Raw genomic sequence first — 12,046 nt, forward strand, 5'->3', positions numbered from 1 at the left:
AAATCAGCTCATGGAGATTATTTATATTTTCAGGAAATGATGAGCCTCCAACGCCTCAACTATAATAACACCATACTCGTTGACCTGGTGATGGAAAAACATCTTCATTTTCTCTGCAATGCTGCCACTGATTTCCCAGGAATGAAAGATGGAATTCAAATTCTCAAAGTGTGGCTCCACCAGAGGGAATTGTCCAAGGTACGGTGCTGCATCTCTGTGGTCTTAAATAAACTTCAGATGCTAAACTTACACTACCCATGGTGAATTTGAGCACTGTTAAAATAATTTTGGAATTGTAGTGTAGGACGTTTGGTGACGACAGGTAGGAGATGGTCGCACATAAAGTGGCTCCTGCCATGGTCTTTAGTTTTTGGACTTTTTAACCTGGTGTCCGTGGATTTTGGTCATCAAAATCGGTCCATCGTATTGGATAAGGAATTTGTTGGCGAAAATATGTCAATCTGTGAAGAAGGTTGTGGTATGAAGATTACGAGGGGCAGTCCTTCGATGGGGCCAGTAGGAGGGGAAGGCGGTAGACCCATCCTTGGGTGTGGCTGCCCATTTCACAGTGGGGAGATGGTGCAGGAGTTTGAAAAACAGTTTACCAAGAATTTTGTGGATCAGAGCAAGTTGATGATGGAAACTCTTAAGCGGTCAATTGAGGAGGCACTTGGCCCCAATTTGGGAGTAGCTGGAATTGGGGTGAAGGAGCATGGAGAGTGCTGAAGGGTGTGGAGATGGCCTTGTCATGGCATGGTGATTAAATCGCCTCGTTGGAAGCTGAGATGCTGCTGCTGGAGGAGAGGAACAAGGCTCTGATAGTAAAGATGGATGACTTGAAATGAGAAATGAAATGAAAATCGCTTATTGTCACAAGTTGGCTTCAAATTAAGTTACTGTGAAAAAACCCCAGTCGGGCACATTCCGGCGCCTGTTCGGAGAGGCTGGTACAGGAATTGAACCGTGCTGCTGGCCTGCCTTGGTCTGCTTTCAAAGCCAGCTATTTAGCCCAGTGTGCTAAACCAGCCCCTTGGAGAACAGGTCGAGGAGACAGAACCTCGGAATTGTGGGGTTGTCAGAAAGAGTGGCGGGTCTGGAGCAAACCGTAATTTTCTCAGATGTTTGTCAAGCTTTTGGGGGCGGACGTGGGGGTGTGAATGGACGATTGTCCCCTCCAGAATTGGATCCGGCCCACCAAATACTCCGGCGGAAGCTTCGGGGGAATGAGCCGCCGTGGGCGATTATTGGATTCCACAGCTTCCAGGAGAAGCAGTGAATTCTGCAATGGGCCAAAGTGAATCGGGATTTGAGGTGGGAAGGAAGCATCATTAGGATATATCACGATGTCGGAGCCGAGTTGAGGAAGCGGGTGTGCAGCCTTTTAATAAGGGGAAGTCAGCACTATTTCGGAGTGGAGTCCGGTTGGAGTGGTGTACCTGGCGAGGCTGAGGGGTCATTTTTCGGTCGAATTATCATTTTTCAATATGTTGGTGTTTGTTAAGGAACATGGACTTGGGTTTGATTAAATTTGATTGGGACTTTAATGGGGACAATTGGGAGGGGTTGGTTTGCAATGTTTTGTAGTTTGTATCTCGTATATGTTTGGGATTGAGGGGGCTATGTTTGCTGGGGGTAGTGGTTATGGGTAACCGTAATGGGAAATATATGCCCCCTGGGGGACTTTAAATATTGTAACGGTGTTGGGGTTTTGGTAACTCTTCCATAGCCAGAACAGGTTGGGGAGTGTCAACAGTACAGCGCAGGAACAGGCCCTTCGGCCCTCCCAAGTCTGTACCGGTCATGATACCAACCTTGGGCAAAACCCTCAGCACTTCCTTGTGCCGTATCCCTCTATATCCATCCTATCCATGTGTTTGTCAAGATGCCTTTTGAATGCCATGAATGTATCTGCTTCCACCACCTCCCCAGGCAACACGTTCCAGGCACTCACCAACCTTTTTATTAAAAAAAACCTGCCTCACACATCATCTCTTAAACTTTGCCCCCATGGACCTTAAACCTATGCCCCCCTAGCGACTGACCCCTCCACCCTGGGAAAGAGTGCTGCCCACCACTCTATCCATGCCCCTCATAATCTTGTAGACCTCTATCAGGTCACCCCTCAAACTCTGTCTTTCTAATGAAAACAGACCGAGTCTATTCAGCCTCTTCGCATAGCTAACACCCTCCAGACCAGGCAACATCCTGGTAAACCTCCTCTGCACCCTCTCCAAAGCATCCACATCCTTCTGGTAGTGTGGCGACCAGAATTGTGCACAATATTCCAAGTGCGGCCTTACCAAGGTTCTATACAACTGTAGCATGACTTGCCTGTTTTTATACTCGGTGCCCTGTCCAATGAGGCAAGCATTCTGTATGCTCTTGACTACTTTGTCCACTTGTGTTGCCACTTTCAAAGATCTGTGGACCTGCAAGCCCAGATCTCTCTGACTTTCTATATTCCCAAGAGTTTTGCCATTTACAGTATATTTCCCCTCTGTGTTACACCTACCAAAATGCATTACCTCATATTTGTCTGGATTAATCTCCATTTGCCATATCTGTGCCCAAGTCTCCAACCTATCTATATCCTGCTAAATCCTCGGACAATCCTCAACACTATCTGCCATTCCACCAACTTTGGTGTCATCCGCGAACTTACTAATCAGACCAGCTACATTTTCCTCCAAATCGTTTATGTACACTACAAACAACAGAGGCCCAAGCACAGATCCCTGTGGAACACCACTAGTCACAACCCTCCATTCAGAAAAACACCCTTCTACTGCTACCCTTTGCCTTCTGTGACCGAGCCAGTTCTGTATCCATCTTACCACCTCACCTCTGATCCTGTGTGACTTCACCTTTTGTACCAGTCTGCCATGAGGCATCTTGTCAAAGGCATAACTGAAGTCCATGTAAACAACATCCACCGCCCTCCCCATAACAATCATCTTTTTCACTTCCTCAAACAACACGATCAAGTTAGTGAGGCACGATCTCCCCTTCACAATACTTTCTTTCTTTTGAACATACACCCTGGGTGGGGGGGGAATTATCTTTGCTAGCTGTAAAGTTTCAGCCAGTGAACGGGAGGGACATGGCGGGTGGGGTTGAGGTTTGTTGCACCTGCTTGGGCAAGGATCAGTGAACCTAGCTTTGTTTGGTGGGGGTGGGGGGATGCGGATGGAGAGATGATGACGTTGTGTCTCTGGAAAGCTTTTTTCCCCCAGGTTCTCGGGGGTAGGGATCTGACTGGGACTAAGGGCTTTTCTTTGTGCCGGAGGTGACGGCTGTTGGCTTTTATCTTTAAGAATTGATCACAGTCAGTGGGTTGAGGGTTTTTTATGCTTTGGGTTGTTGTTTACTTCCAGGGTAGGGGTTTGTAAATGGTATTTTGTTTGTACGGATTTGTTTATTTTATGTTTTATAAATGAAAACTTTAATATTTAAAAGAAGAATTGTAATGTTAAGTATTGGCTGATAGAAAGGCTTTTGCCTCTTCAAGACCTGCCGCCTGAACTGACCATATAAGACCATAAGACATTGGAGCAAAATTAGGCCACTCGGCCCATCGAGTCTGCTCGGCCATTAAATCATGGCTGATATTTTTCTCATCCCCATTCTCCTGTCTTCTCCCCATAACCCCTGATCCCCTTATTGATCAAAAAACCTATCTATCTCTGTCTTAAAGACACTCTGATTTGGCCTCCACAGCCTTCTGCGGCAGAGTTCACAGATTTACCGCCCTCTGGCTGAAGAAATTCCTCCTCATCTCTGTTTTGAAGGATCGTCCATTTAATCTGAGATTGTGTCCTCTGCTTCTAGTTTTTCCTTCAAGTGGAAACATCCTCTCCACGTCCCCCTATCCAGGCCACGCAGTATCCTGTAAGTTTCAATAAGTTCTGCCCTCATCCGTTCACTCCCAACGAGTGCAGACCCAGAGTCCTCAACCATTCCTCATACGACAAGCTGTTCATTCCAGGGATCATTCTTGTGAAACCTCTGGATCCTTTCCAAGGCCAGCACATCCTTCCTTCGATACGGGGCCCAAAACTGCTCACAATACTCCAAATGGGGTCTGACCAGAGCCTTATACAGCCTCAGAAGTACATCCCTAGTCTTGTATTCTAGCCCTCTCGACATGACATGAATGCTAACATCGCATTTGCTTTCCTAACTGCCGACTGAACCTGCACGTTAACCTTAAGAGAATCGTGAACGAGGACTCCCAAGTCCCTTTGTGTTTCCGATTTCCTAAGCATCTTCCCATTTAGAAAATAGTCGATGCCTCCATTCCTCCTTCCAAAGTGCATAACCTCACACTTTTCCACATTGCATTCCATCTGCCACTTCATTGCCCACTCTCCTAGCCTGTCCAAGTCCTTCTGCAGCCCGCCTGCTTCCTCAATACTACCTGTCCCTCTACAGATCTTTCTATCATCTGCAAACTTAGCAACAGTGCCTTCAGTTCCTTCCTCCAGATCATTAATGAAAATTGTGAAAAGTTGTGGTCCCAGCACAGACCCCTGAGGCACACCACTAGTCACCAGCTGACATCCTGAAAAAGACCCCTTTATCCCCACTCTCTGCCTTCTGCCAGTCAGCCAATCCTCTATCCATGACAGGATCTTAGCCGTAACACCATGGGCGCTTAACTTATTTAACATGTGGCACCTTGTCAAAGGCCTTCTGGAAATCTAAATAATGAAAGTGGAGAACTGGGGCGTCATTCTCCGACCCCCCGCCGTGAATCCCGCCCCCGCCGAAGTCTCCGAAGGGAGAAAAGTCGGCGGGGCGTTAATGGCGCCGCTGCCGCGGAGAATGTCACGGGTCTGCGCAAGGCAGCCGATTTTCGGCCTGCCGATATTCTCCCTTCCGGATGGGCCGAAGTCCCGTCGACGTGATGACCGTTCACGTCGACGTGAATCAAACCTCCTTTTCATCGGCGTGACCCGGTGCTCCAGGCTCACGCCGACCAGCGAGGAGGTGAGTGACGGCCTGGGGGGTTGGCTCTGGGCAGGAAATGGCGTGGCCGCAGACTGATTGCGCGAGGACAGGTGTGTCTCGGCTTGTGTGTGTGTGTGTGTGCGGCGGGGGGGGGGGGAAGTGCCGGGAGGGGGTCCGTGCTGGGGTGGAGGTTGGGGGTTGGGGGGGGGTCCGTGCCGGGGTGGAGGTTGGGGGTTGGGGGGGGGCCCGTGCTGGGGTGGAGGTTGGGGAGGGGGTCCGTGCTGGGGTGGAGGTTGGGGAGGGGGTCCGTGCTGGGGTGGAGGTTGGGGGGGTCCGTGCCGGGGTGGAGGTTGGGGGGGGGGGGTCGTGCTGGGGTGGAGGTTGGGGAGGGGGTCCGTGCTGGGGTGGAGGTTGGGGGGGGGGGGTCCGTGCCGGGGTGGAGGTTGGGGGTTGGGGAGGGGGTCTGTGCTGGGGTGGAGGTTGGGGAGGGGGTCCGTGCTGGGGTGGAGGTTGGGGGGGGGGGGGTCCGTGCCGGGTTGGGGGGGGGGGGTCCGTGCTGGGTTGGGGGTTGGGGGGGTCCGTGCCGGGGTGGAGGTTGGGGGCTGGGGGGGGGGGGGCCCGTGCTGGGGTGGAGGTTGGGGGTTGGGGGGGTCCGTGCCGGGGTGGAGGTTGGGGGTGGGGGGGGGGTCCGTGCTGGGGTGGAGGTTGGGTAGGGGGTGCGTGCTGGGGTGGAGGTTGGGGACGGGGTCCGTGCTGGGGTGGAGGTGGGGGGGGGGGGGGGGGTCCGTGCCGGGGTGGAGGTTGGGGGTTGGGGGGGGGGGGGGCGGGTGTCCGTGCTGGGGTGGAGGTTGGAGGTTGGGGGGGGGGTCCGTGCCGGTGTGGAGGTTGGGGGGGGGGTCCGTGCTGGGGTGGAGGTTGGGGAGGGGGTCCGTGCTGGGGGGGGGTGTCCGTGCCGGGGTGGAGGTTGGGGGTTGGGGAGGGGGTCCATGCTGGGGTGGAGGTTGGGGAGGGGGTCCGTGCTGGGGTGGAGGTTGGGGGTTGGGGGGGTCCGTGCCGGGGTGGAGGTTGGGGGTGGGGGGGGTCCGTGCTGGGGTGGAGGTTGGGGAGGGGGTCCGTGCTGGGGTGGAGGTTGGGGGGGGGTCCGTGCCGGGGTGGAGGTTGGGAGTTGGGGGGGGGGCGGGGGTCCGTGCTGGGGTGGAGGTTGGGGGGGGCGGTCCGTGCCGGGGTGGAGGTTGGGGGTTGGGGGGGTCCGTGCTGGGGTGGAGGTTGGGGACGGGGTCCGTGCTGGGGTGGAGGTGGGGGGGGGGGGTCCGTGCCGGGGTGGAGTTTGGGGGGGGTGTCCGTGCTGGGGTGGAGGTTGGGGGTGGGGGGTGGGTCCGTGCTGGGGTGGAGGTTGGGGAGGGGGTCCGTGCTGGGGTGGAGGTTGGGGGGGGGGGGTCAGGGGCTGGGGTGGGGGTTGGGGGTGGGGAGGGGGTCCGTGCGGGCGTGGGGGTGGGGTTGGGGGGGGGGGGTCCGTGCTGGGGTGGGGGTTGGGGGTAGGAGGGTGGGGGTTGGGGGGGGGGGAGGTTGGGGGGGTGGGGGGGGGGGGGGGTTCGTGCTGGGGTGGAGGTGGGGGTTGGGGGGGGTCCGTGCCGGGGTGGAGGTTGGGGGTTGGGGAGGGGGTCCGTGCCGGGGTGGAGGTTGGGGAGGGGGTCCGTGCTGGGGTGGAGGTTGGGGGGGGGGGTCCGTGCCGGGGTGGAGGTTCGGGGTTGGGGAGGGGGTCCGTGCCGAGGAGGGTGATGGGAGGGCAAATGAGTTGGTCCACCTGGCCAGGTGCCAGCCTCCAACAGTTGGACCGATGCGGTCCATGCCGCCTGGCTGAGGGGAGGAGGGGATATGGGCAATGATGACATGTCGTCGTTCCCCTCCCCCACCCCCCCCCCCACCAGGCCGTCATGTTTTCAGACCATCCAGCGATGTTGGCCGCCGTGGTGGCAGCCGCTCATGTCTATGTTGCCCTGGATGAGGAGGAGGAGGAGGAGCGTGCCAGAGAGGCGGCGCAGGCTGCCGCAGAGGGGCAGGCGGCAGCCGCCCAGGCTGGAGGGACACCTGACCGACAGGACGAGGAGGGGGAGGAGGACGTCGCGGCCCCACGGCAACGGAGGCACCCGAGGGCGCCCCGTGTGTACCGGCCCCGGCAGTCATACCAGGACCTCACGGACCGGGAATGCAGGAGGAGACTCCGGATGAGCCGGGAAACCGTGGCACACATCTGCCACCTGCTGGCACACCTGTCACCGCGTGGCACTGGCGGGGGACACCCTCTCCCCGTGTCCGTCAAGGTTACGGTGGCCCTGAACTTTTATGCAACGGGGTCATTCCAGGCACCGAGTGGGGACCTGTCCGGCATATCGCAGACATCGGTACATCCGGGCAGTGACTGATGCCCTTTATGCCATGGCGCACCGCTACATCCGCTTCCCCGTGGACCGGGCCAGCCAAGATGCCCGGGCCGTGGGCTTCTCTGCCGTTGCCGGGTTCCCCATGGTCCAGGGCGCGATCGATGGGATGCACGTCGCCGTGCGGCCACCTGCAGAGAACAGGGCCGTGTTCACTAATAGGAAGGGGACCTATTCAATGAACGTACAGGTGGTCTGCGACCACCGCATGATGATCCTGCACGTCTGCGCCCGTCACCCAGGCAGTGTACACGACTCATTCGTGTTGTCGCGGTCATCCATCCCCGGCATGTACGAGGGACGCCATCCCCGGCTGAGGGGCTGGTTGCTGGGCGACAGGGGCTACCCATTGCGATCGTGGCTGATGACGCCTATACGGAGGCCACGCAATGAGGCGGAGAACCGCTACAATGATGCCCATGTAGCGACAAGGGGAGTGATCGAGAGGTGCTTTGGCGTGCTGAAGATGCGTTTCAGGTGCCTGGACCTCTCTGGGGGCGCCCTCCAGTATCGGTCAGATAGAGTCGGCCGCATCATTGTGGTGTGCTGCGTCCTGCACAACATAGCCCAGCAGAGGGGCGATGTGCCGCAGGCAGAGGAGGGCGGAGTGGAGGAGCAGCAGGAAGAGGCCCAGTCCTCCCCAGATGAGGGGGATGGGGGCAATGGTCAGGGCAGACTGGGTAGACACAGGCGGGTGGCTGTCCACCGTTACTGGCTGGCCCAGCGGGCACGGGACAGACTGATAGACGCCCGCTTCACTGACTAGATGGGCGTGGGAATCGGGTAGTATGGCCACAGACCGCACAAGGTGTTGAGTTTGGGTGGGGTGCTCTTTCCGGGAGCCGGTGCGGGGTCGGGGGGCCGAATGGCCTCCTTCTGCACTGTAAATTCAATGATAATCTATGATTAATCTAGGACAAATGTTCGGCACAACATCGTGGGCCGAAGGGCCTGTTCTGTGCTGTATTTTCTATGTACACCATGGCAACAGCCGACCACCCACACCCCCCACCCATCCACCCACCCAGCACCCTCACCCCCCTCCCCAACCCCACACACCCCACCCGCATGCACACCACCCCCCCCCATTGCCGATCCACCGGCGGCACAACGGGCCGGGCTCACCCAGTTGCGGGTGGACGCGTGTCTATCGCAGGCCATGGAGGATGATGACAACCCGCCCTGCGATGAGCTCCTGGCTCTACATCGTTAGACTATGTCTGACCCATGGCCACAGTACCACCATCCACCCGGACCATCCCTGCATGCGGCTGTGACACTGCAGCGCACGGTCCCGTCCTCTGCCCGGGGGGTGTTGATGGCGGCCCAGGGGGAAGGGGGCAGACTCACCTGGGGCTGAGGTAAGACCACCCGTCACACACACACTTGCGCACAACGTACATGACACGCCCGCACACTTTGGACAGAGCACAAAGGCAGCTTCGGTAGGTGTAACATTGACTTTAATAACCAAAGGAGTTCATGCACGTGCCCTGGCCCCTAAAACTCATCTGTGCCCTGCACCCATGCCAACTTACTCAGTGTCTAATTGTTTGGCCTTACGGGCCCTTTGACTACGTCTATGTGGTTCCCCAGACGGTACAGCAGAACTGGAGGTGGACTCCTGTGATTCCTGCCCTCTGACACTGGATCCCTTTGGCGGCCGTTTCCTGGGGCGTCCTGGCCTAGATGGGCCAGGCTGCGGCCCGGGCGACTGGGATGGCGAGCTGCCAGCCTGTCCTGCCCGTTGCCCACCCGATGCACCTGGGACGGAAGGGGGGGGAGTCCGAGGTGTCGCGGTGTACCGGGACCTCCCCTACAGAGGGAGCCGGGACGGACCACACCACCTCCTCCTCCCTCGGGGTCCCCGATGGCCCCCAGGCCTCTCCATGGGTGGGGGATGCGAACGGACTGGCCATCCGACGCGCCCCCGACATCTGGTGCTGCCAGTCCTGGAGGCCCGTGCTGGCATCGACAGGGGTCTGCAGGTTTGCAGCCATGGAGCCCAGGGGGTTGGCAAACCCTGTCTGTGACAGTGCGACGCCGGCTCGCACATGGCCACTGGCGCCGATGCCCTCAGCGATGGCCTGCAGAGACTGGGCCATGGCCTGCTGAGACTGGGCTATGGCGTTGAGCGCCTCTGCCATCTGGCGCTGGCACTGGCTCATGGCCTCCTGTGAGAGGGCAGCCATTTCCTGGGCCACAGACGCCGCCTGCACGGAAGGCCCCAGGCCTCGCAAACCGTTCCCCATGTCTGACACCGTCGCACCCATTGCCTCCACCGCGGACGCCACCCGTGCGGTGTCAGCCTGGGTGGCACGCATGACCGGGACCACTCCCAGCTCCTGGACGCGGGTGGACTCCTCCACCTGCGACCGCAGCCGCCGCAAGCCACCCGTCACCCTATTCGCTCGTCTCCGTGTCGGTGGGTGCATCGGATCTATGTGTGGGTGTGGTAACTGCAGGAACCCGGGATCCATCTGGGCGGCAGATGTTCGCTTGGCCTGGGCTGCCCTCCGACCGCCCGGTCCCTCTGCTGCTCCGACCTCCACCTGCTGTACCGGGACGGCTGTGTTGTGCGCACCAGTGAGTGTACCAGACGCCTCATCACTAAAGTGCCCAACCGTGGTGAGTGTTTCTGCGATGGTGGAGGGTGTTGGTGACAGCAGTGGCGTTGTGTCGTGCTCTTCGTCCCACTCTGACTCCATGGCACTTTGGGGTGGGGGTTCGTCTCCACCCATCCACTCTGAGTCACTGTCCGGTATTTCGTCTTCCTGGGTAGTGCTGTCCCGGGTAGGGGTGTCCCGGGTAGGGGGTGTCCCGGGTAGGGGGTGTCCCGGGTAGGGGGTGTCCCGGGTAGGGGGTGTCCCGGGTAGGGGGTGTCCCGGGTAGGGGGTGTCCCGGGTAGGGGGTGTCCCGGGTAGGGGGTGTCCCGGGTAGGGGGTGTCCCGGGTAGGGGGTGTCCCGGGTAGGGGGTGTCCCGGGTAGGGGGTGTCCCGGGTAGGGGGCGTCCCGGGTAGGGGGCGTCCCGGGTAGGGGGCGTCCCGGGTAGGGGGCGTCCCGGGTAGGGGGCGTCCCGGGTAGGGGGCGTCCCGGGTAGGGGGCGTCCCGGGTAGGGGGCGTCCCGGGTAGGGGGCGTCCCGGGTAGGGGGCGTCCCGGGTAGGGGGCGTCCCGGGTAGGGGGCGTCCCGGGTAGGGGGCGTCCCAGGTAGTGCTGCCCCGGGTAGTGGTGTCCTGGCTCGGATGTGACGGGGGCCTGTGGCTGCCCCCCTCATCGCTGGGTGGTCGCTCCCGTACGTGACAGGGGTGTCGTCTCCCTGTTGCTCCAGGTCTCACCGTCTCCCGTGGTGTGCGAGGGGCATCCTGCGGGCGTCGCATGCTGGAGGGTGCGGGTCTCTCCGTCTCCTGTGGTCTCCGAGGGGCATCCTGCGGGCGGTGTGCATCTGCGGGGATGGGTGCCTGGACGTTTGGTCCTGCGATACACAATGAAGCATGCATGGTTAGACATCAGGCAGTGATCAGGTGATACGGGGGAGGGGGATATAGGGGAGGGGGGATATGGGGACGGGCTGTTGGTGGCTCACTTGCTCGTGGGCCCCCGACCTCTGCATCAGCAACCTCCCGGTCCTCAGGTCCGCCAGCCAGTTCCAGGGCCCTTTCCTCGTGTACGGTCAGTGGCCTCTCCTCAGCGGGCCCTCCTCCAGTCCTCACATGCTCCCTATTGTTGTGTGCGCGCTTCTCCTGTTGGGGGGGGGGGAGGAGAGAGAGGCGGTGGTGGTGGCAGGGGTAAAAGGCAACAGTGTTAGGCAGGTATATGAATGCACGCCATCGGTTGCGCGTGCATTGCAGAGGTTAAGGTTAGGGCTGGATTCACTTGGGGATATGGGGGAGGGGGGAGATATGGGGGAGGGGGGAGATATGGGGGAAGGGGGAGATATGGGGGAGGGGGGGGATATGGGGGAGGGGGGAGATATGGGGGAGGGGGGGGATATGGGGGAGGGGGGATATGGGGGAGGCGGGGATATGGGGGAGGCTCACCCTGCCTGCTCTGACGAGGTCGTTCACCTTCCTGTGGCACTGGGTGCCTGTCTGTGGTGTCAGGGCCACAGCGGTGACGGCCTCTGCCACTTCCCTCCACAGACGCCGGCTGTGGCGTGGGGCAACTCTGCGGCCGTGCCCGGGATACAGGGCGTCCCTCCTCTGCTCCACCGCGTCCAGGAGCGCCTCCACATCGCGTGACTCGAACCTCGGGGCTGAGCGATGGCCATCCATCCAGTCGGGTGTTGCGGTCGGGTGTTCTGGTCGGGTGGGGGGGAGCTGCGCGGCCTTATGAGCCGTCACGCCGTGCAGCGCGTATGACGCTGCACGGCGTGAACCACTGCGCAAGCGCGGATCCCGTTCCGTCGCTGCTAGCCCATTTCGGGCCGGAGACTATCGTCCCATTTTTATGACGTGACGCAAGTGGGATTTGCGCCGTTTTTTGCGCCGATCGGCGGACTTTCCGCCGATAACGGAGAATTTCGCCCCTGATGTTTCATAAAATCGCAACTAAATTCTCTGGATTTCAATACAATGTGGCTCCAATTAACACCATTGATTGGAGAATGCAGGAGTTTCCTCCGACAGCACCTTCCAAACCCACGACAATTGCCACTTAG

General features: G+C 59.2%; 1 protein-coding gene across 1 annotated transcript in view; it reads left to right on the forward strand.

Moving 5' to 3' along the window:
• Positions 1–12,046, forward strand: part of nol6 (nucleolar protein 6 (RNA-associated)) — a 144,740-nt gene that overhangs the window by 57,915 nt on the left and 74,779 nt on the right. The window contains 2 exon segments of the mRNA XM_072497229.1: positions 34–56; positions 58–198. Of these exon segments, the coding sequence (XP_072353330.1) occupies positions 34–56; positions 58–198 (164 nt within the window).

This window comes from Scyliorhinus torazame, chromosome 3, assembly GCF_047496885.1.
Source record: "Scyliorhinus torazame isolate Kashiwa2021f chromosome 3, sScyTor2.1, whole genome shotgun sequence".
In the NCBI taxonomy this organism is placed as follows: Eukaryota; Metazoa; Chordata; class Chondrichthyes; order Carcharhiniformes; family Scyliorhinidae; genus Scyliorhinus; species Scyliorhinus torazame.